At 40.0% G+C, this 25444-nt stretch overlaps 1 protein-coding gene across 3 annotated transcripts in view; it reads right to left on the bottom strand.

The window, feature by feature from the left end:
- Positions 1-10771: 10771 nt before the first annotated feature.
- usp54a (ubiquitin specific peptidase 54a) overlaps positions 10772-25444 on the bottom strand; it is a 48780-nt gene continuing 34107 nt past the window's right edge. For 2 of the 3 annotated variants that reach the window (XM_060872832.1, XM_060872831.1), the window contains exons 10-22: positions 24495-24663; positions 24000-24176; positions 23564-23740; positions 22852-23344; positions 22174-22310; positions 21828-21989; positions 21488-21607; positions 19629-19833; positions 18126-18889; positions 17540-17667; positions 16897-17037; positions 16401-16593; positions 10772-16067 (exon numbers count right to left, since the gene is read on the bottom strand). In XM_060872832.1, the coding sequence (XP_060728815.1) occupies positions 15532-16067; positions 16401-16593; positions 16897-17037; positions 17540-17667; positions 18126-18889; positions 19629-19833; positions 21488-21607; positions 21828-21989; positions 22174-22310; positions 22852-23344; positions 23564-23740; positions 24000-24176; positions 24495-24663 (3402 nt within the window). In that variant the 3' untranslated portion in view covers positions 10772-15531. The remainder of the gene's footprint in view (positions 16068-16400; positions 16594-16896; positions 17038-17539; positions 17668-18125; positions 18890-19628; positions 19834-21487; positions 21608-21827; positions 21990-22173; positions 22311-22851; positions 23345-23563; positions 23741-23999; positions 24177-24494; positions 24664-25444) is intronic. The other variant, XM_060872833.1, reaches the window with a different exon arrangement.

Genomic DNA, 25444 nt, shown 5'->3' with positions numbered 1-25444 from the left:
GACCCAATAGTACTAAATAGCCCATTCTATTGATGCGTAGCATACACTCATTGGCTGAATGAGAGAAGATGATAGTAATGAATACTTTGAAGGTTTAAATATAAACATAAAGTGTAACAATAAAATAAATTAGTATATATAAAAAATAAATAAATAAAAAAGTAAAAAAATCTTTTAAATTTATATAAAATATATAAACATGACATTACTAAAAAGTTAGTTTATATATATATTATCATTTATTCATTTTCTACCGCTTATCCGAACTACCTCGGGTCACGGGGAGCCTGTGCCTATCTCAGGCGTCATCGGGCATCAAGGCAGGATACACCCTGGACGGAGTGCCAACCCATCACAGGGCACACACACTCTCATTCACTCACACAATCACACACTACGGACAATTTTCCAGAGATGCCAATCAACCTACCATGCATGTCTTTGGACCGGGGAGGAAACCGGAGTACCCGGAGGAAACCCCCGAGGCACGGGGAGAACATGCAAACTCCACACACACAAGGCGGGGGCGGGAATCGAACCCCCAACCCTGGAGGTGTGAGGCGAATGTGCTAACCACTAAGCCACCATGCCCCCTATATATATATTATATAGTTTATATATATAAAAAAAATATATATATTTTTTTTTTTCCGGCTGCTCCCTGTTCAGCGTCACCACAGCAGATCATGTGGTCCGCATATTATATTTGGCACAGGTTTCACGCCGGATGCCCTTCCTGACTTAACCCTCCCATTTTTACCCGGGCTTGGGACTGGCACTCAGAGTTAACTTTTCAGTGTCTGGGTTAGCGCCCTGCAAGGAATCGAACCAGGGCCACGGCAGTGATAAGGCAGGATCCTGCCACTGGACCACCTGGGGGCTATTGGCCTATGTGACTAGTCAATTTATTTGAAAGGGTATGATCCAAACTTCAGATTAGACAAAAATTCTTCAGTCTGTGGAATGTTCAGATGTTCAGAATGAAAAAGCAGCACTCCAATATCTCCAATAAAAAGCACAAATGGGACTTAAATTGGAGTAGCTGAATATAGCAACTTTCATAAAGTAAATTTCTGCCGAAGGGAAGTGTGAATTTTATTTTCCGGTTCAAATTCGATTTCAAATTTTATTTGTCACATACACAGCCATACACAGTACAACATGTATTGAAATTACATGTTGTATTGCTTTTTATTGAATTGTATTGCTTTCAGTTATAATGCAGCTATAGGGATTCATGCATGCAAAAGTTTTGAAAAGCTCCTGTATTATAAAGCACAGGGAATACTATTTGTTGCAAATGTCTTTTTGCCTGTGACTATTAAAAAGAGTTATTCACCACAGGGAAATCGTTTAAACACTATATTACCAGTAAAAGGAAGTTAAACTAATGTAAACATGAATGAATATAGATATTGAACTTGCCTATAGGAAGCTGACAAAGGCTTACCTGTGATAGACATCAGGAGCAGTGACGCAACACTGAGCAGAAACTAAGGACGAGTCAAGAAAAAAGCGTTATTGATTTTTTTATGAGAAAACCAAAGGGAGCATTGAGAAAAGATGCTTCAATAATCATGGAGAAAATAAATAGACAAGTAAAAAAAACAGCTGATTTCTGTTCTACAGGATTATTCCAGCAAACCTAAGAGTAAGAAAAAATGGACTGAATTCCTGTCGATCTGCAGTGAAAATCAGTATGCACAAGGCTAGTAGACTCACCAAAGGTTCATTTCCTCATCTGCTCCTAAAATAAGAAATGACTTTACTGCAGTCTAGTGCAGTATTTGTTTGGCAGTTTGTTAAGTTCTTGTTAATGCAAGGTTTGTTTTGAAGGTAAACATCAGACATACTTTTAAGGAGTCTTTGTCCTTCTTTTCACAGATCACCAGAAATTGGAGCGAGAAGCTCAGATCTGCCGTCTGACTAAATACCCAGATGAGATGCAGCAGAAATGATCAGTGTGTGAAAAAACACCAGTTTTCTAAAATCTAATCAGTGTGGCAACATAATGCAGATATGGCAGCTTCAGGAAATGTTCACGTCAACCAGAAGTACAACTGGGGTAAGTAGAAAGGTATCTCAGTATGCACAGCATGTCGCACATTTAGGCAGATGGGCTGCAACAGCAGAAAACCACATCAGGTTTTTACTTCTGTAAGCCAAGAGCAGGAATCTGAGACAGCAGTGGGCATAGGCTCACCAAAACTGAACTATTGAATACTTGAAAAACGTAGCCTGGTTTGATCGATCTCAGTTTCTTTTGAAGGATCAAAGGTGCCTTACGGGCCTCAATTTTTCTGTGAAGTGCATTTAACCCTTGTGTTGTCCTCCTATACAAATTAGGAGCGCTGAGTCAACTTGACCTTGTCTGTTTTGACTGCTTATAAAAAATGAACTATATATGATAGCCTTTTTTTTTTTTTTAACCTTTTAAGTCTAACTTGCTTCCATCATATTAACATATATTTTGCAAAAAATATATATATATATATATATATATATATATATATATATATATATATATATATATATATATATATATATATTTTTTTTTTTGGTGTAATAAACCTTATTTATATACAAAAATACCTCATTTTTAATTAAAAAAAAAACAGAAATTTTGAATTATTTTCACTATAGAGGCACAAAAGTTGATGCACGATTACAGGCTGGTATATTTCAAGGGCAGGAGATTGTTTTCAAACCATTTTGACCATTTTTAATGTCAGCAAATAATAAAACCTGTTTTTTTACAGGCCAAATTGACTTGAATGCTTATAAATCAAAAATTCTACAATTAGCACCATTCTGTGTATAATATCTATTTTACACTTGTAATATGTATTTTGCCCACCTGATGTCATCTGATCAACCAACAACAGGCTACACACACACACACACACACACACACACACTCAAAAACATGCCATAATTTCATGTGAATAAAACTTTGTTTACCTCCATATGTTTTGTTTTATTATACTTAATTTATGAATGATAACCCTTATGAAATTTTGCCATGTTTTGAGTAAAATAAGCAGAAATTATTAAATATTATTTTGGATAACCACTGACTGATAAATGTCAAACATTACTCAGCATATCTCCAGGCCAAAGCTGACTGATGCAACTAAATTCATAAATAAGAGAGAGGAAACAAATATGATTTGAATATGAAAACACAACGTGTGTGTGTGTGTGTGTGTGTGTGTGTGTGTGTGTGTGTGTGTGTAAAGATTGTTGGTAGAAGAAGAAGAGAAGAGAAGATATTGTCCCCAGCTGGACAAATGCATATAACAAGTGTGAAAAATTTACAAATGATTGTTTTTGTTTTTTTGGAGGCCCAATGAATCGCAATGCTTGTGTGTGTTTGTGTGTGTGTGTGTGTGTGTGTGTGTCTGTGTCTGTGTGTGTGTGTGTGTGTGTGTGTGTGTGTGTGTGTAAAGCTTGTTGGTAGATCAGATTTTGCCCCCAGCTGGACAAATGCATCTAACAAGTGTGAAATATTTACAAATGAGTAGCTTTTGTTTTTTCTTGAGGCCTAATGAATTGCGATGCCCAGTGCTTGTGTGTGTGTGTGTGTGTGTGTGTGTGTGTGTGTGTGTGTGTGTGTGTGTGTGTAGCATCATTTCAGTAGATCATATTCTTCCCTCTGCTAGGCAAAGGTATATAAAAAGTGAGAAATATTTACAAATGTGTAGCTTTTTTTTTCTGGAGGCCTAATGAAATGCAATGCCCAATACGTGTGTGTGTTTGTGTGTGTGTGCATGTGTGTGCATGTGTGTGTATGAGAGTGTGTGTGTGTGTACGCACGCGTGTGTGTGTGTGTGTGTGTGTGTGTGTGAAATGTTTACAAATGTGTAGCTTTTTTTTTTGTCTGGAGGCCAACTGAATTGCAATGCCCAATGCTTTGAACAGTGTTTGACTGCGTGTGTGTGTGTGTGTGTGTGTGTGTGTGTGTGTGTGTGTGTGTGTGTGTGTGTGTGTGTGTGTAGCATCATTTCGGTAGATCATATTTTGCCCTCTGCTAGGCGAAGGCATATCAAAAGTGTGAAATATTTACAAAGGTTTGGCTTTTTTTCTTTTCTGGAGGCCTAATGAAATGCAATGCCCAATTTGTGCATGTGTGTGTGTTAGTGGACATTTTGCATGTGCATTTTTGTGTCTGTATGTATGTTCATTGCGCTGAAAAGGGCAAAAGTGTGACCTATTTCCCCACTAAATGTGGCCGAGTCAAAATGACCCAAGAGGATAACGAACGCGTAGTATATACTGTTCTGAACACATAGTTCAAGGAAAATAGACAAAATTAATTTTGCTTGCAAAGTTCATAATTTGGAACAATCCTGGTAAATTTTAGGCAAATATGTGGAAGAAAACCAAAGTTATGACACATTAAATTCTTCCAGCGGGGTCAAAAAGACCCAGGGACAACATGAAGGTTAAGTGCAACATCTTGAACAAGGGTTAATGGATTAGGATGCTTTTCGCAAAGCAGTTATATATATTGCTGGTATGTGATAAGAATTAGGGATCAGCTACCAATGGTCTGAGGATATGTAATTGCCTCAGGAAACCAGACATAGTTTCACTATAGTACCAACAAGTCAGCATCTGGTCAAAATGCACTTATGTTTCAAGATTATCTCAGCTCCATAGCCAAAATAACTCCAATATTCAAATATTTCCATTTATACTATAGCTTTTATTAGGACTAAATATGTATGTAAATATGCAGTATGTATTCACTTTTTTATTTCTTTATTTTTATTTACTCCCTGCTGGGCACAGTTTTAGGCTGGATGCCATTTCTGACGCAACCCTCCTATTTTATCTGGGTTTGGGATTGACACTGAGAATTAATCCCTCAGTGGCTGGGTTAGGTCCCTGCCCAGAATTCGAACCCAGATAGCAGAAATGAGAGCGCAAGTTTCTCTAATTGTGTGGAAAATATAAACATTAAAAACAAAAAAAAAATGGCAGTCTAAACATCCATCCATCCATCCATCCATCTTCTGCCGGTTATCCGGGGCCTGGTCGCGGGGGCAGCCGTCTAAGCAGGGACGCCCAGACTTCCCTCTCCCCAGACACTTCCTCCAGCTCTTCCGGGGGAATACCGAGGTGTTCCCAGGCCAGCCGAGAGACATAGTCCCTCCAGCGTGTCCTAGGTCTTCCCCAGAGCCTCCTCCCGGTTGGACATGCCCGGAACACCTCCCCAGGGAGGCGTCCAGGAGGCATCCGGAACAGATGCCCGAGCCACCTCAGCTGACTCCTCTCGATGTGAAGGAGCAGCAGCTCTACTCTGAGCTCCTCCCGAGTGACCGAGCTCCTCACCCTATCTCAGCCACCCTACGGAGGAAACTCATTTCTGCCACCTGTATCCGGGATCTTATCCATTTGGTCATGACCCAAAGCAGTCTAAACAAAGATGTTATATTATTTTTAATATTGATCCTTTCATATCACAAAATGGGCACAAATTTCAGTTTTTGATTTCACTTTTTTTCAATATTTAAAGTGGAAAAAGCAGATGTTAGTTATTTAGAACAGCCAGTATAAAATGTATTAGCTGCTACTGTACGTACAACCAATGCAAATAAAAGGATGTGGATCAGACAAAACTTCCAGTTTTCTTAGATCATATATTATTATCAAATACATGTGGTTAGTCTGCACTGCATCATGTGCATCATAACCAGTGGCATTGTCCAACAGTAGTGAGATAAAGCATCTGTACTTGTGTTGAAATTCTGTAATATTGAAGGCAGGTCTACATTGTTCACAACGACTTCTTTTTACATCTCATTTCAACGTTTCACCAATCCACTTACATCGACTCTTATTATACATGTGAAATGATATGGAAGACTGAATGCATTCATACATCCATTGTTATGGGGTCTGCTGTAACATTATGTGACTTGTGCTGTATTGATTATCAATTTGTGGCTTGGCAGGTCTCTTTAGTATCTATTTAAACTATTCTTTAAAAATAAGTGTGTTACAGCGCAAGCTGTAGTTTCAATCAATAAAAATATGCAAGTAGCAGCTCCAAATGACTACTCCAAATGATTATTTGACTATTTTATTAGATATTTTATTGATTTTTGGGATTTTTTGTTGCCCACAAATCCTGGCTAATTATTTAAAGCTAGTACCTGACATTACTACTGCCACGAATGCCTTTTGCAAGTAAAAGCTGGAAAACTCTCCACAAGATCCTCACAACATATTTTCTTCACTACTTAACCCAATGGAAATGCTTGCTTTTATGTTGGGAAAACTGCTAAAATCATTCAGACCTTCAGTTTGTGCATTCAGTGGTACATTCCACAGAAACTGCCTTGTGAAGGCAACACGTGGCATGGGAATCTTGTGAAGCTCCAAGCAGCAAGATCAGCCAAATCAGTCATCAGTCCTCATCCACCTTGACCTTTCAGCAGCATTTGACAAAGTTATCAACCAGACGCTTGCCCATCCTAACGAGTATTGGAATTTGTGATGCAGCATGGCAGTGGATTCCTTCCTATCTAAAGGTCATATCAGATGACATGGAGGGGATCCACAACTGCTCCACACAGACTCTCCACTGGTGTCCCACAAAGCTCAGTACTTAGTCTACTTGTGTTCCCCCTCTATACCTGATCTCTTAGTTAGATTTTATCCTTACATGGGTTTTCAGACCATTATTATGAGTATAACACCAAACTCATTCCCTCCTTGCCTCCCTCAGGCACTCAGGTTTCTGATCAGATCTCAGGTCTGGATGGGAAACTTAATCCCAACAAAACTGAACTGCCAGGAGATTCATCCCAACTTCAGGATCTTGTTATCTCCCTCAGCAACTCTCAAATCTCACCTTTGGTCACTGGGGCAACCTTGGAGTAATTATATACAAACAACTGTCCTTTTTCTCTCAGATTACTAATATGACACACTATACACATAGGCCACTCAGATGGTTGCTCCACTGATCTACTTTAATCTACTGCATCTTGCTCCAGGCAGGTCTGTCTCTGAGCACTATTCAGCTTCTTCTATTGTTCCAGAATGCAGCTTCACTACTTGTTTTTAGTCTTCCTAAGTTCTCCCACAGCTACACTCCCTCACCTGGCTTCCTATAGCCGCCTGCATCTGATATAAAACAAACATCGGAAAAAAAAAACAAAGCCAACTTCCCTTAATGCACTTACAGTATCACAACCCAAAATGCAACATGTTCCCTCTGGGCATCTAGCACTTTACTGAAGTTCACTGAAGCTTGCCTACAAAGCAGCTACATGGTTAAATGAACTTCCGCTAGATATCCAAACAGCTGTTTTCAAATAATGAATAAATGACAAATTCATAGTTTAATAAAAAAAAAGAGTTTTTAGACTGATAGTATTTTTAGATCATGACCTAGTGAACCGGGGGGCACGGTGGCTTAGTGGTTAACACGTTTGCCTCACACCACAGGGTTGGGTGTTCAATCCCGCCTCTGCCTTGTGTGTGTGGAGTTTGCATGTTCTCCCCGTGCCTCGGGGGTTTCCTCCGGGTACTCCGGTTTTCTCCCCCGGTCCAAAGACATGCATGGTAGGTTGATTGGCATCTCTGGAAAATTGTCCGTAGTGTGTGATTGCGTGAGTGAACGAGAGTGTGTGTGTGTGTGAGAGTGTCTTTTCCACATTTGCTACTGGTTTAATCTGGAAGGTAAAAAAAAATTAATAATGTTGCCCAAATGAAATTTATCCTACTATGATTATCACAGGTATCATGTGCTGAGAATTTGAGGAGAGCATCACCTGCTGGGAATGAAGGAACACTGCAAGCTTCAACTGCAAACTGTGCTTTGTTGTGGAACAAATATACAAGGATTATGCTTCAAGGGTAGCATACACTTCCACTTGCTGGTCACTTTATTAGGAACAGTAACGCTTCTACTGGATACGGCTCCTCTTTGCTCTCAGAACATCCACAAAATGTTGGAAACATCTGGTCCATGTTGATAAGACTGCATCACATTTCATTGCATTCATGGTGCAAATCTCTCACTACCAGAATCCAAAGATGCTATACTGGATTCGGATTTAGTGACTGGGGAGGCCACTGATGTGAGCACCTACAGGGCAATTTACACAGCATCATTTAGAAACCGTTTACTTGTCAGGAAGGAGAAATAGAATTTAGTCATATGTACATCAGCAACCCCACAGCAGCACTCATTAGGAACAAGAGCTGGAATAACTAGAAAAATTACACAGATTATTCCATAACCCAAAGAAATTGGCAAACCAAAGTAAACCTGATATTTTAATTTTATTTAATTTATTAATCTGCTTCTTTTCCACTTTTATAACATCACAATCCCTGGTATAAGAAATTAACACAGAAAATAAAATGTTAAATTATTAAGTAAAGTACAGGTACTTTACAAGTACAAGTACAAGTACTTTATTCAGTGATTTATTTTCCAGTAACAGGTCTTGGTAACAGTGAGAAATAATGCTGTACATTTTAGTTTTACCCTCACAGGAACGTTAAGCAGAATTTTCCATTTTATTACCATCCAGAGAAAGTGAGGGAATTAATGTTTTTAGGTGCCATGTTGCATGTGGAATATAAGTAATTTCACAGACCTTCAACAATTTTTATTCCCTCTATAAACATACAGAAAATGTATGACACGCTGAAAAAAATTGTTAACATTGTAAACTGTTGGGGTGTAAGCGGAATTAATCATATTATGCCATCATGTCACTGATTACATCAGATTGTGTTATTCCTTACTTAACAGTTAATGAAGGATATGATCATGATACACTATGTACCCAAAGTTTTACAGACACCTAACCCTCACACCTGTGTTTGTTGAACATCCCATTCCAGATTTGGTTTCCTTTTGTTGTTATAATAACCTTCACTCTTCTGGGAAGGTTTTCCACTAGATTCAGGAGTGTGGCTCCTGGGGACTTGTGCTCATTCAGCCACAAGAACATTTGTGATGTCCGTGTTATCGATCATTCCAAATATACTCCACTTTAACTTTAGCAAACCATATGGTCATGGCTCTTACTTTGTGCACAGGGGCATTGACATGAACAGGTTTGGGCTTCTTAATTCCGGTGAAACTGTAATGCTACAGCATACAAAGACATTTTAAACGATTGTGTGCTTCCAACATTGTAGTAGTAACAGTTTGTGGAAAGAAACATATATGGATGTGAAACATACATGTATAAACACGTCTGCAAACCTCCGGCCATATGGTGTTGTAGGACATATAGTACAGTCTATCATATGTGGAGAATCTTTTTTCTTGATAAGATTTTATATATAGTGACGTGATAACCTGCAGTTTCTGGAGGTAGACATGATTATTGAAATTACTATTCTGTCAGGAAACTAAGGAAATATTTTGATAGACTATTTGAGAGTATTTTATCAATAGAGAAATTCTCAATCAAAAAGGAATCAATTATTACATTTTATTTTCATAATCCTTGCTAGGAGGTTAGCGTGCTTGTGGTATATTTAAATAACAAGCATTAGTTCTGAACATAAATGCCACAATTATCAATAGAATGCCATTTAAATATTATAATCGCACCGAAGTTTGTTGTAAATAAACTGTTGTTCTTCAAGACTAGAGTTACCTTAGCGACTTGCAACCTCTTTAAATGACAACTTAACACTCCTAGCTCAAAAACATTCAACTTTCAGAGAGTGTACGCATAATTAAAGATAAGCCGACATTCTGAATTAAGCAGACGGGAGCTTTAGGCCCCTCAGTCCCAGGCCCACTGAAACATTATTTTCGGAAGTATTTCTGACTAGATAAGCAAAGCTTGTGAATTTATTCAAATGCAAAAATATCGCATAAATGTTAAAGCAAACAGGAATAACACCCATCACTCAAATATATTTACCACATGCTGCAGGGGGAAATTTAAGTTAGTGAATATCAATTTTTATTAAACAACTGCAAAAAGTCCTCACAATTCCAATGACATGCTGAAGCTATGCTTAGGGTTCCCACTCTTTTTCAGAGATCATTTTCCAGGACTTTTCCAGGACATTTCAAATTTAGCAAAAAAAGACGAGGCTCACAGATTCACGGCCTAAAGTAATATGTTCTTCTCTCCAGAAGTCTTAAAAACAACGTACACTTTATGGCTATTAACTATACTTTTAAAGACAATTTGTCATGTGAATGAAATTTCAACATTTACAAAATAAAAAGCACACACATATTAATACCCTTTTCTTTCTCAGGCCAATGCCATCATGCATGCTTTAGTTTGCTGTGCATTCCCCTTGCACATGATATTCAGATTAACAAGGTTAATATAACCTGCTTACCCGTCACCATTTGTTGAAAACATTCGAGCACTTAAACCATTCCTAGCACCTGAAACCTCCAACACAAGACAGCGTCATCCGTCACAGCGAGATTAAACAGCATAACAAAAAACCCGTCAAAACTCAGCGTCCCTGAACAGAGAGCTTTCTGTTACTAATGTTGTTTCGACCAGAGTTGTAAACTGTTCTTTAAATGATCAAGAACATTTAAAAATAATAATTTTCCAGTTCAACAAGATTTTTTTTCAGGACAATTTATGTTTTCTCTCATTTTCCATGTGTTTTCCAGGACTGGAACATTGGTCATTAATTTTCCAGGATTTCCAGGACGCGTGGGAACCCTGTATGCTGATTGGATTTTGACACCTTCTCAAATAAGATAATAGCACCAATGAAAAATAATTAAAAGGAATCCAGACTGAAAGCATTTCTGTTTCGCTCCTCACTAGAGCACAATATCGCTTTATTGCAAAAATACCAGGTCCATTTTCTACCACAGCATTTACAAACAAATTTCAAACTAGAATTATCTCCATGTTCAAGACTGAAGACTGTATCTGTATATACATATGTATTTACATCGTTCACTTGTTTTTTTGCTGTCTTTTACTTCATTTCCATAAAAATAAAGAGAAAACGAGAGACAGCGGACTACTGCATACAGTACTGTATCCAATACATCTGGCAAAACTTCATGTTAACCCTTAGACAAAATAAAAGTGTCTAAAATAGCAAGAGAATGCAAAAATACTCACTTCTAAACAACAAAATTAGACTCTTTTTTTAAACAGAGGAAAAACTAGACTTTTTAAAATTCATTTCATTTCATAATGCTTTCAAACCATTACAAACATGTAAATGCATTTACTGGTGTTGGAGTAAAGATTACAAATTTCACGAATAAAGAATCCAGCATTCAGCGACTTTTCTCAGACTGTTCACCTTTTAAAGAACATTTTCACATTTACACCTTCATGAGACATCCTGCATAAAAGACATTTCTGTAAATCAGTGGTTTCAATGTTAGGATCATGAAGCTTTTTTCTTTCTTGTGAAAATCAAAAGCCACCATTTTGAAAGTTATTATACTTATTATCAAGTTCTTTATTTGTAATCCGTTTGGCTGATCAATTGACTAAATTGTGTATAATCCAAACATCAGTAGACCCCTGAGTGAGACACGTCACTGATGTCAGCCACGCTTCCTGATTGCAAAAACAGAGCAGGAGAAATGCAGCAGTTTTTAAATGGGACATATAATTTGACATCTTGTGCTGTTGGGGGTCAGAATCAGAAAAGTGTTCATAAACACATTTTTTTGATCACATACTATCCGATCAGAGGACACCTTTCCAAACAAACAAAAGAAGGTTGTGATAACAGTGAAAGAGAGAACTGGTCTGAGAAGCTCCATGTTCGCAGTATCGGTGGAGTTGGCTTGCTAACTATGATTAGTTTAACAGATTTAGCTTGCTAATTAGCCAACATCCCTAATTTATTTATTATTCTTCACACAAACATAAGTAAGTCATCTAAATTTTACAACGAATGCTAGCTAGCTAAATGCTAGATGTTAAGTTTAAAGCATCTGGCTGGGTAGCACTATGGCTTTCAGTGCCACAACATCAATATCAGAAAAAGATTCATTTTTCTCTAGTATAAACTCTCAGAGTTTCCATGAGATATGTATATACAGTATATCCAGCCATCTCAGACTTGATCATCACTTAGCATCATTCAGCCACTTACACAAAGCCAAGCTATAAAGATCTTCTAGCGTTAACACCATTTAAACATGTCACTTTAGCTGCATATCACACCTTGTCTTAGTGCTAATCCATAATAACAACTGGATAACGTTGTAGCTAATGCTAAACCGCTTCCTAAATAAAATTCTCGATAGATGTTTTATTCGGATTATAACCGAGTCAGGTTGCTAACCTACACGAGTCTTTATGCAAGCAGGTTCAACACAATTTTCAATTTTTTTTTTTTTTGTATAGCAAGCAAGATTAAAAGTCAAAAAGTTAGTTGTGTTCAGTCAGTGGAAGATTTGGTAATAAAAAAAGCTCTAAGGCTAAAAATAAAAGGTCATTATTACTGTTCATATTTAATAATGAACCAAAATTGATGCCAAAACCAACAGGATGCCCAGGCTGATAAAGTTTGTATGTCTGCTCTCATGGCCTGCTGACGGCGAGGACCGAAACCGAGGAAGCCACGTGCCAGTTATTTCCACAGCCTTATAAATGTACATACATGTAGAATTACACTTTTTCGAGGTCAGTACTTCATGTAAATACTGAAATATATATTCTGTAGATCAGCATAAAAAACTATATATGACTAAATTTAAGATATAGATCTATAGATTATGTAGTTACACATATAAACATTGAAATATCCCATAATTATGGGTAATGTACGTTACAACAGAGTTACACTTTCTAACTCAACACTTGTGAAGTGCACTAAATCAGTGTTAACATAGTTAAGCAAAGTCACACAACTCAGGCTAGTATACGGCATTAAGTTATAGGAACACAGGCCTTGCGACATTGCATATACATTTTGTAGCAACTGAAGCTGCACAGTTTTTAAGCATCACCGAAAAACTTTAAAGCATTCATTTAGAGGTAACGCCTCACTAAATCAAACACAACTTGCCTGTTAAGTGCAGTGCGTTCTAATACGGGACAAGATGAAATACTGGATCGGATACAAGAACATGTGTGATGGCCTGGGAAAACACTCCACAGTATGACATATCGCAGGTATGAGGAAAGTTAGGGCAATATTAACACCTGGTTAATATTAAAAGTGAAAATTAATTGTATTTCAACATCGTTGATAATTTGATGGCGAGTATGAGATTTTAAACTGAACTGATTACTTTTACAGCATTAGGCAGACACCCTTATCCAGAGCGACTTATTATCCCATTTTATATAACTGAACAATTAAGGGTTAGGGTAAGGTTGCTAAGGGGCCAAGAAGTGGCAGCTTGGTGGCCCTAGGATTCAAACTAACAATCTTTCGATCAGTAATTCAACTCCTAAACCACTAGGCTACCGTGTCCTCAAAAGAACACAGCAAGATCTGAACCAGGGACCACAGGAAGCAGAGTCTATGACACTAATTACTAATAAACTATTACTCTACTAGGGAAAGATTTAGGCTCGTGTCTGTTTCCATTCAGCAGATAACTATCCAGCAAGTTGTTTAAATCTTGCCATTCACTGGGTGAAGAAATCACACCTATGTAAAGTTTTAGATTTTGATTAGACTAACTTTTTTTCACAAATCTATTTGTTAAATTAGCTTCTGACTTACTAATACATAATTCTATTACTTTTGGTTGTTTGCTAGAATTCAGCCACAGTGACATCAGATGGCATTTCCCAGACCATCACACATGTTAAAAAGCTTCACTACACCGAGTCAAAACTGTGTCGAGCAAAAACTGATGAATCAATATGTCTATAATTCAGTCTCCTTTTTATTACTGATTAAAAACTAAACGAAATTTATTTATAGCCATTTCGAACGTAAACACAACTTTTCAGTTAAAACCAAACTGCACAAAGTCATATCAAATCTAATCAGCTGTAAATTATATTTTAAATGTATTCTGGAACACGTATTAAGATACACACTATATCTGTATGTGAGAAATATATACCTCTCGGTTTGAGGCTTGTACTTAATAATCCTAAATATGTGTAAATGTGCAGTTTGTGATATTTAAGGGTGTCTCCTGCCCTATAATTTCAAATCTACTTTCAAACAATTATGTTTACAAAGGATTGAGCTAGTTCTTTTGTTTATTTTACCGGTGCGGTAGAACCAGAACTGCTCGGTTCTGTCCGTTTTATTTCAATGGCAACTCACAAGATATATGTTGTAACAAAGAGGATGGGGTCAACTGGAGACAATAGGAAGTCAGGTAAGACTAGGTCTTAAGCAGCAGAGGGCTTTAAATACTACCTCTGCTTTAACTGAGGCTATTTGGAACATGCGATTGCGTAAATGGTCTAAAGCTAAATGATTAAATCTTAAATACTGAAATAATCAGTAGCATCATATAGCTGCATATTGTGATGCTGCTGTGGGTAAATTGGCGTGTGTTCAAGGTACTGCTTTATGCATTAGGTTTTCTAAATGATGCAAAATTCTCAGCTCACTTCACAGTTTTGGTTTCGGTTACGTTGCAGATCAAAAATATGTAATAAAATAAAATTCCTGGCAGATGCAGGATGGCTAAATTTGCAAGAGTAAAACAGGTAGATTTTATCTTTTATAAACCCGAACCGGACTCTTCATCAGCATTAATGCTAAGCAAAAAAAAGCTGCAGGTCTTCTTCTGAACTGCTGTACCTGGCATGTTGAGAAGTTTAACACTGATATTTCAGATTTTTAATGCCTTTAAAATCGTTATATAATTATTCATAGGACAAGTGTTTGTGTATTTTTATACTGAAATCCTACTTTAATGTCATGAGTGCTTTTCAGTGAGCCACTTGACATGACATGAAAGTAGAACAGAAACGATGTTCTCTTTTCGCTTCACATCACAGAGCAACATTTTTATGCCACTGCCATTACTTCACTCACATTTCACAAGTTTCTAAAACATTTTCTTCGAATTTGCTTCACTCAGCTAGTATGCAAGAAGATATTCAGAAATCTATAATAAAACGAGCAAGAGTCAGTTGTATAATCCAGGCCTATGGTTCAGTAATCCAAAAATAGTAAGCTTTGTCTTGTCTTGAATTTGTGCTTCGCATCCTCATAAAAAAATGCACTCTTTCCAAAACACTGTAGTTAAATACCAATCAAACTGGCAGGTCATTCAAGGAATGGATTAAGGTCTTCCCGTATGGGTTAAGCCGATAAAATGCGACTGAGAAGTCTAAATCCAGTGTGTAAAACAGTCTTCAGCCAACATGACACGCACAGTGCAGATGTGAAGCATCACACCATCATTTAGAGGCCATTCTTCATCAGCAAAAGTGTGTAAAAGTAAAACTCATCCTACAGGGCAAAGTGAAGGAGATGAATGTAGTAAGTAAAAGAAAGAAATGAGCTGGTGTATGACTCTCCTCCATTTTCACTCATCCCTCATCATATACATGCGAATGGGACATGATCATGTACTTGAAGCTGGAATTTCCATGAAGTGTTGCTTTAGTTGGCCTTCCTGTAGCGATTTCGGTAGGTAATGCAGGCCTGGCAGTAGGTGCCCATGGGCTCAGCCGGAGACTGCTGGCACAGGGAACAAAGCTGCCCGTGAGATCCACGTCGGCTTTTGAACCCCTGGCCGTCCGGCTGACATGCTTTGTATGCGGCGGTCCTCCAGTCTCCATCTGGTGGCATATCCATACGCATGGGATGAGCAGCAGGAACAGGCAGCGGAATTCTGGGTAGGCTGGCACGTTGAGGTTGGCGCTGAGGAACATCCAGAGGTCTGTTAGCGGGCATCGGATGGCCTGAGTGAGCCATTGTGGCATAACGAGGATCTTTGTAGTTCCGGGCCTCGGGGCAAGCAGCTAGTCCGACTCTGGGCTGATTCACGGACAAAACAGTAGGAGCTGATCTTCGTGGCGCCCGAGGAAGAGTCCCGTAGCTCATCGCCACACTGTGGGCGCTACTGTGGGAAAGAGCTTCACCCCGGTCAAGCACAGCCAGAAACCTGTCCATGTTTTGGGCATCTCCTGCAGACCCTAGCAAGCAAGAATTAACAGTTTAGATTTAAGCATGAACTCAGCACCTCAGTCGTGGCCGGCCCGAGACTCGAACCCACAACCTTCGGGTTACGAGTCAGACTCTCTAACCATTAGGCCACGAAACTGCCCATAAAAGCTGATCTGCAGTGACACCTAAGTGATATTTGCAACCTTCAGTGTAAGGCCCTTTTCTTTGCGAGATGTAATGAGGACAGACATTAACAACATGCATGCATACAGTACATGCATGTGTGTGTGCGCACATGTGTGTGTGTGTGCATGCCTGTAGTGTATAGTATGTAATGTGATGAAGCAGAGTCACATGGTTACCTGTATGTCCTCGAGTGGGTCGCTGTGACGGAGTAAGAAGTGGAGGTTGCTTCTGAGGAGGGTGCAGATACTGGTGCTCAGGGTGGTGGGTGAAAACTGAAGGATTGTGGGTAACAGGTGCAACATGCAGGGAGGTGTTGCGTGGGTTCAATCGAGGGTCCACATGCTTAGCAATTCTTGAAGCAGGAATATCCTTTAAATGAATACAAAACATTGAGGAAGGCACCAGAGCAGTAGGCAAATAACAAGAGAGTAAATAAAATGTAATTTAATTACATGGAAATATAAAAATGTACATTTAGCCAAAGCTGAAATGTCAGGAAATATTGAACGCATATAACCAAAGGTCATGTGCACCTTGAAGTTATACATATATATGTTAATATATATATATACATATGAAAATGAGATCTAGGTATTTATATAAATAGGTGTGTGTGTGTGTGTGTGTGTGTGTGTGTGTGTGTGTGTGTGTGTGTGTGTGTGAGAAACTAACAAAGCTGCGAGAAGGAACAACGTTTTCGGCTCGTCCTCTGATGACTGTACTGCTCAGACTGCGAGCTATGCGACGCAGATTCTCAGCACTGTACGCCTGATCCTCACACACTGGTACGTCACACACCGTAGGCGTAACAGGCTGGGGGAAAAACAACATTTTACACCCTAATTAACAACAATGAGCATTATCACTTAGTGCCAATTAACCTCAAGCACACATACAGCTGTACATGAATACATATTCAAGATCACAGCCATACACACACGCAGGCACACACACAGACATGCGCACACACACAGACACGCGCACACACACAGACACGCGCACACACACAGACACGCGCACACACACAGACACGCGCACACACACAGACAGACACGCGCACACACACAGACAGACACGCGCACACACACACAGGGACACGCGCACACACACACAGGGACACGCGCACACACACACAGGGACACGCGCACACACACAGACACGCGCACACACACAGACACGCGCACACACACAGACACGCGCACACACACAGACACGCGCACACACAGACACGCGCACACACACAGACACGCACACACACACAGACACGCACACACACACAGACACGCACACATATACAGACACACACACCACTCACTCTGTGTGCAGGAGTGCTGATGTATTCTGGTGTCCTATAGGCACTCCTCTCAATCTCAGCAGTGGGTGTTTTGGAGCGACCAACTGAGCCTGAGTGTCCAGACGCGAGTCTGCGTGCTGCAGCAGGACCTGCAAAGAAGAGGTCATACACAGGATAAGCTAAAAAAAAAACACAAAACACAACCTTTACTTTATGTTGTCCTTATAAAGCACTCAAAGCTAGAACACTGGCAGTCTGAAGCACAGCTTGCAAGAAAAATTGGTAACGTGATTTCAGTCCTGCGAACCCGAGACTACATGTAGGAGGGTATCTGAGTTCTGTGTTTTCCTTCCGTTACTCATTAGAGATCTAAATCTACAGCTGGATTTCTAGAAAGCTGTTTTGTGGCCAAATTAAATGAAAATGAAACCAAATCTATGGCTGAGGCTGTAGTCTATAATTTTGTTTAGTCTGATTTAGCCATTTTTCCTAGAAAGTCTACATAATGCAAATGATTCAATTTCTAAGCTGCAGTATCCCTCATAAGATGCCCCTTTCATACCTGACCCTTGAACCTTGAAGTGTTTTTCTTGAAGTAATTGAATACCTTGTCTTCCAGTGTGGAGTGGACTGGGCCCGCAAGAGCCTCTGGGTTTGCTGGGAGCCCGCAAGCTGGCTCTGTAGAGTGAGTCAAGTTCAGACAATTCTTCACAAGGTGAGCCACATGGCTGCGAAGCATTTTGAGAGTTGTAGTATCTGGTGACGTTTTCAGCCCAGCGCTCTACAGGCATAGGTCTGGCCGGTGAGTTGGAGCGTGGTATGTGGCAGGCGGATGAAGAAGAAGATGGTATAGAATTCTGTGCAGGTGGAGTGATATCAGGGTACTGCGGTGGGAGATGGTTAAAGAGGGGTGACTGATACGAGTAAAGCATCTGTGGCTTCTCCTCTAAGTTGTAGTGGTCAGAGGAAGAGGAAGAGCGAGGGACGCTGAAACTCCGGGACACAGGTGGGTGATGACTGTGCCCATGTGTGTGAGCTTCGGGATTGTCTCTGACTTGTGAAGGCATGTGGGGGGCACCGTTTACTGTGAACACAGGCACAGGGCTGGCATTGGGTTTACAGGTTGAACGGGCAGGAGAAGAGGAACGATCCAGTGAGTCTGAGTGAGAGTGTACACGCTGCAGGTTATCGTTGGATGAAGGGCGTTCAGGGCTCTCTCTGAAGTAGGAGTGGGAAAGATCAGGAGTGGGTGGAGCTGGGGAATGGGGCTTTATGGGGGATGATAATGGTGGGCCTAAGGATTCTGAGACCGCATCCACAACCTCCTCTTGAGCTTCTGTCAGAAGTATTTGGATCTTGACAGGCTGCTCACTAGAAAATAAAAAAGAAATTAAAATAACAACTTATCATACATTAACAAGTACTTCCATGTAAACTAATGGCAGCGAATGAGAGAGTCTATTGTTCAGTGTTTAGGCGCATTTCCCCTGCAGGAACCCAAGAACTTCAGGTTCAGTTACACCTGAGGAACCGGGCTTCTACATTCATAGGCCAAAATACCCACAATCTTTCAGTACCTGCTTCAAAGTAGTTATTTCAACTGAGAAAAGAAATGAGTGTGTCTTTTTATACTAAATGTCACTGATTAGTCAAATGGCAGTTTTACATAATCTACTCATTTAAAGATCCGTCATTTAGCTAGTAATCAATTAGGAAAGTTTTGGTCTTATTCATTTCTTCATTTATTTATTCATTTGTTTTACAGATTGCAGGGAAAAGCAAAATAAAAACCAACCTGACAGTCTTAACTTTTCACTTGTTTCTGGCCAAACCAGGAACTTGTGTGTTTTCAGAACACTATAGTTCCTCAGAAAAGTTTGAGAACCTCAGTAGAAACACGCCTCTCAATTTACATAAAATGATGTAATGCCGTCCCCTGTGCAACCGACACAACCGACAGTAAAACCTGTTGTCTTTTCCCTTTATTTCTCTCCTGTCAATCATCTCAATTAAGCAGCTTGTCATTTCCTACAGAGGTGCAATGTGCAGACGCTCCGGTTGGAGTGTGTCCATACACACACGCACACAGATCAGAGCCAGCAGCAGGTACCTGAAAGGCAGTTTTTGCTTCTGCTCTTCCTCCCTCTCCTCCTCCTTCTCCTCTTGCTGCTGCTGTTGCTGTTGCTGCTTCTCCTGCTGCTGCAAGCGCTGCTGCTGGCCTCGCGCCCTCCTCATACACTTTTGCAGTCGGGCCTCAGCCACTGTCCTGCCCTGTCCGTTAGCACTGCCTTCATGCATGGCATGCCTGAGTTTAGCTTCAGCAGCAAACACAAAATGAAAGAAAGAAAGAAAAAAAAAAAGAAAGAAATGGATAAAAAGATGCAGAAAAAGAAAAGTTTTGTCATGGGATGCATGCAAACATATATTTGGTATCAAATAAAGTCTCACACTGGGTTGGATTAACTGAGGGAAAGAAGGGAGAATGCTGGAAAATTTGATACTGTAAACTTGTACAAATGTTAAAACCCTTCCAGAGGGGAAAAAAAAAAAAAAAAGTTAAATTGTGATGAATGTTAATTTTGTAAAATTAAAATGAGTTGCATTCAGCCATGGAATAAACTTAAAATAAACTGTAGACTGAATCCAAAACTTAAATAAATAAATAAATAAATAATAATAATTCAAAAATCCCTCCAAGCTTTAATAAGAGCCTAATTACAATGTACAGTTTCTTGTGAGCTCAGAAAAGCTGATAAAGATTTTACTAAGTGCACAGGGGAGCTTGTTGAACACAGGCGTAGGAGAAAGGTTGATGTAACATATGAATGGAAATAAAAGAAATCTTTGTGTGTGTGTTTAGGAATGTTATACATAAATATTCGTACATAAAAACAAAAGCAGAACACACCCAGCATTAAGCCAAGAGCTGAAAGTAAGACGGATCTGACCGCAGCGATGACACACAGACACATGTTGACAAAGAAGCATATTAAGAAGCTGCCATAGAGCTAATGCCCTGGCCTCCCGTTCCCATGACAACTACTGCCTCATTTTAGATAATATGACAGCAGAGAGGTGAAGATGCTTTGAGAAATTCTTCCCCATCACTATCTGCACCAAGACATTCTACGAAAGAGTTTAGGACATAAAACTGAAAGAGCTTAGCATGTAGTGGGGTTTGTTTTGTACTTGAATGCAGGTCATTGCACGCATAAGCTGATAAAAACCCTGAGAGGATTTCAAAAGAGAAAAGCTAACTTCAGATTCATAGCTAAGCTCGTCCGTGACTCCTGGAGAATTACTATGACAACTAGTGACGATGTCCAGGGAAGGTGCAGCTCAGAGAAACACCTCAAGCTGTATTCTCATTTAAAAATTATAATGAATAAATTCCCTTTGGTGACATTTTTAAACCCTTCCTCAAGGTATAAAATAGTCAAACATTCAGTGTAGATGTGTCCGACGTGTCTTGAGAATGTTATCATTGTGTTTGTGAGTAAAGCCGCATTCATATTACAGAACGACAGATCGACAGTAAATTGTCCGAACCCCAATCACCACAGTATTACTTTCGTTTCATAGAGTTTAATGAAGTCATTTTTTATTCCGCCACTAAGTCATAAAATGTATGCGTGAGCCGTGCGTTTACGAGGATTTCTAAAACTAGCTGTCGAAAAACAAAACTCTAATCATAATAAACATCTTTTTGCCAATCTGCTCAGTACGGATTAGATAAAGGTACACAGCTCACAGACTGACACTCTACTTCAAGACAAATCATCGTTTTTTGAAAAAGATGATACAGTAATGCATGTGTTGTACTATTAAAAGTGTACAAAGACTGTATTACTCGAAACCAGATAAAGGAAACAAACACACACAGTATATATGCTACACGTATAGACAAACAGGTGGTGAAGATGACACATGTGGAGGACAGGATTCTGAAGGTAGGTTAGTGCTACTTACACACGGCTTCGTTAACCACAGAGAGTGCGGCAGCGACCTCGCCTGCCTGCTCCAACCTCAGAGACTGATCTAACAAAGCTTCAGCGTCCAGCACACACCGCTCAAAGCCGTCCCCTTTACCTGCAGATTACATGCACCACAAAGCACTGCATCACACTGAAGCCCGGAAACCCGCACACCTACACACTCGTGCACAGGCATTAAGACGTTAGTGATCAACAAACATGACTGGTTACTGCATACACACACACACACACACACACACACACACACACGCAGCCCCAAGCAGCAGTAAAGCCCCACAGATGCCCCAGCTGTTTAGCCCTGTTAAGACTCTAACCTTGGTTCTGCAGCTCATCCAGGTCCATGAACTTGCTGGGTTTGGGGTTGAAGCCCATCGCTGCTTCTTTCTCTTTTTCCTGCCTTCTCTGAAGCTCCTCCTCTTTTGCCCTTCGCGCCACCTCCTCCTGGAGCTCGTCCAGCTCACTTCGTGCCTCTGAGGCTGCAAACCAACGTTTCTAATGAAGTCTTTCTGTTACTGTAGCTAAATAATAATGTCAATGATGTCCCAACAAGTTTGGTTACATCAAATCAAATCAAATTTCACATTCAATTAAATTCAATTCAAGTGCATTAAAATAATGTTCAGCAAACTTCTTAATATGTATACAGTAGAAATGACACACCAGGGCTCATATGACTGGTTCCTCTAATGGAGGCTTTGACATCCTGCAGAAGGGAGCTGCTGCTTTTCGACTTCTGTACACTCTTCCACGGGGGGCTGACGCCGGAAGGAGGCTTTATCAAACCTGTGTCTTTTACACTGGGACGTAAGCGTAAGAGAAACCAGGATCAGTAAGTGTGTCTGCAATATGTGCTGTATGACATGTGACCAGCTGTAATCAAACATCTATGCCTTTGTGAGCTAAGCTAAACTCATGCTAGCACCTGTACCTGTGTCTGTTGTACAACTACAAGCAATTTATCCCTGTATTTAGAACTGCACGGGGCCTTGTTTAACTGTAGAAAATATTTCATCTTTGACAGTCAATATAAACTATTTTAAAAATAAAATCTTTAAATAACAAAAAAAAAAAAAAAAAAAAAAAGATTTAGACATGTGCTTAATTAAAATGGCAAAAGTGTAAGAATCTCACTATAATTATTATTACTATATAGTTTTCTTGTTCTGTTTTCTTGTAGTTTTATTATTACTATAGGTTTCTTGTTCTGTTTCAGAGCCTTGCTTTATCTTGAAATCATTTAAAATGATTGTATTGCACTTTGCTTACTATCTGTTTGTCGCTGTTTTTTAAGGTAGTGTAACAACTTTATTGACTGGAGGTGTGTGTGTGTGTGAATACCCGTGTGATCCGTTCACAGCTCCCTCATTAATGGGGATGTCCAGGCTCACAGGACTGTTGCTGTTTCTCTCACTGCTTTCATACCCACTCTCCATCCTCTGGATGAGACGAGGGGGTTCCATCCTCTTGCCTTGAGTTGATGGCAGCGTCTTAGATGCAGAACTGGCACCAAAACCCATTTTAACCATTGAGCCGGTCAGTGCTCCCTGGTGGCTGGGATCCTCAGGTAATACGGTGCCCAGTGGCGCGTAGCCGGCCTGCTTGCGTCTGTCTCTGCCAAAAATGCTGTCGATATTAAGAGCGTCTCGGCGTGGTTTCCAGGCTGACCTATATCGTCCTCCACCGGAGCTGGATCTGGACTCGCTGCTGGTGCTGTCAGCGGATTGCGGCCGGCTCAGGATGATGCTGCTCATGCTCTCTTTAAAATCCCGTAAACGGCTAGAGCAGGGTTTAGGGGTGCCCCGTGGGACCTGTTGCTCTTTCAGTGTCTCACCTAAAATAATTATAAAAAAAGACAAGAGGGATAAGTACATGTAATAGTGACAGACAAGACAGAAAACACAAATCCATCAAGCCCAATTCAGTTACTAAGCGGCTGCTGATCTCAGACTGTTATAAGGCTTCACATTTTTCAACATGTCTGGTGTTGTGGTGTACTTCCTGATAGATCTTTCCTGCATTAATCCTCTACTTTGTGTGTTATGCTGCATACCCTCACTGTGGTATCCTGCAGAAGACACCTCGTCAGTCTTAGATGCTCGACTTCTTTCGTCAAATCGGCGGGGTCGGCTGGCACTCCTCTTCCTCTCCACGATTCCACTCTTCCTGTCTGTGGTCCCACTTTTTCTAGGGGTGTGACGCTGAGCAGGCTCACTGTCAGTCAGAGGGCCTTTGGATTAAAAATCAAGGAGAGAAGTACAGTCATAAAATACTCCGGTCATAGAGTTTAAAAATATTTATGACTGTGACTACGGTTTTAGTCTCATGCATTGACTAGGCATTTGTAAATAAGTAATTTTTGAAAATCTATGGTTCTATATTTTATCTATTTATTTAAAAATTATATATATATTTTTTTTTTAGAACAAGCATGAGAGTATGTGCGTATTGGGTTGTGTTTGAACGTGTTCGGACGTAGTATCAAGTACCCGTAGTATCAAGACTGCTGCGCGATGCGCCGTTTTCAGGGTTGCAAACAATGGTTCCCTGGGAGTCTGACGAGAAGTGTGAGGCCATGGACTCGTGGTGTGAGTAGGAATGTTTATAGCTATAGCTGTCTGTTGAGGAGTCTGTTCGTGTGTCGCTCGAAATTGACGGCTCACGACCTGAGGGAAAATTAAATAAAAAAATAAATAAAATGGTGAAAAATTTACAGTACTAAGACAAAAGCAGAAGTAAGATAAAGTTAAGCACAGTATTAAATGCGGATAGCATGCTATTTATTTCAAATATGAAACACCTGGAAGTGTAAATTCCACAGTACTGACGTAAAAACACTGGCCATTATTTCAACTGAGGAAAAAGAACTAACTGTAAGAAATGTCAACATTTCAGGCTTGGCCTTTACTAAAGAGCTAAAAAAAAATATGCTTATCCCACCGGTTGTATTTGTGACATAAAACTGCAGTTAGCAGCTGATTTACCAGAGTCCTCGCTGTCGTAGTAGGTTTTGGTGTAGTGGTGAAGGTCCAAGCGAGAGGTCAAGTCCTGCACAGACACTGGAGTTCCGCGTGGGTCAGCGTAGAGAAGCAGAAGTGGCTGGTAATGACCCTTTATACAACGAGACACCACATCCCTCCATTTTGGCCCGATCTGTGAGAGAGACAACGAGAGGAAGGGTCAGAGCGCACAAGAATAGAAACTGTTCTCATGCGTTTGAACTCAGCTCAAATTTTGACAATTAAGAATGCTATAAAAGCAACATTTTATTACGCGCAGGAATATCTCAATGGCGACAAGATCGTTACGCAGTTCCGAAGTTTGTTTTAGAAGCCGGATAAGAAATCCTATTTTTTTTTTTGTAAGGTTTTCCTAAACCGATTTCCTCTCTGCTCCTTGCATAGACACATGAAGACAGGACATAAAAACAACCCGGGAGAAAGAGACGTGTGTGTGTGTGTGTGTGTGTGTGAGAGAGAGAGAGAGAGAGAATCCTGTGCAAACCACACCCCACTGCTGTCCAGCTGGAGGGGATAAACAATAGAGGGATATCCTTGTTTTGCAACTCACATGCTGCCCCTGTGCCCATACACTGCCCTGATGAATCCAAACAAAAAAAAAAGAAACTGCTTCGTGTGCAACTGTCCTGGATCAAGAATGTTACTGCAGAAATGAAGTCCTGCTAAACCCAAACCACAACGCATGTCTGTAGAGTACAACACCAGACTGTGGGCTTTCTGATTAGTTTCTTTCTATTGACTTTAGTTCTGTGGTGAAGCTATTACTGTATCTTATTCAGAGCAGTCTGTGGTACTATTTAGGTACAACCAATTCATCCCCAACCACTTCACCCCCTCTTACAACAGCATCTCGCAGTTTATTCCCCCTTTTCCCCTACAATGTCCTTATAAATATGTATGTTAGCAATATGTAT

This window comes from Tachysurus vachellii, chromosome 6, assembly GCF_030014155.1.
Source record: "Tachysurus vachellii isolate PV-2020 chromosome 6, HZAU_Pvac_v1, whole genome shotgun sequence".
Classification (NCBI taxonomy): Eukaryota; Metazoa; Chordata; class Actinopteri; order Siluriformes; family Bagridae; genus Tachysurus; species Tachysurus vachellii.
This window is presented reverse-complemented; position numbering and strand designations above follow the sequence as displayed.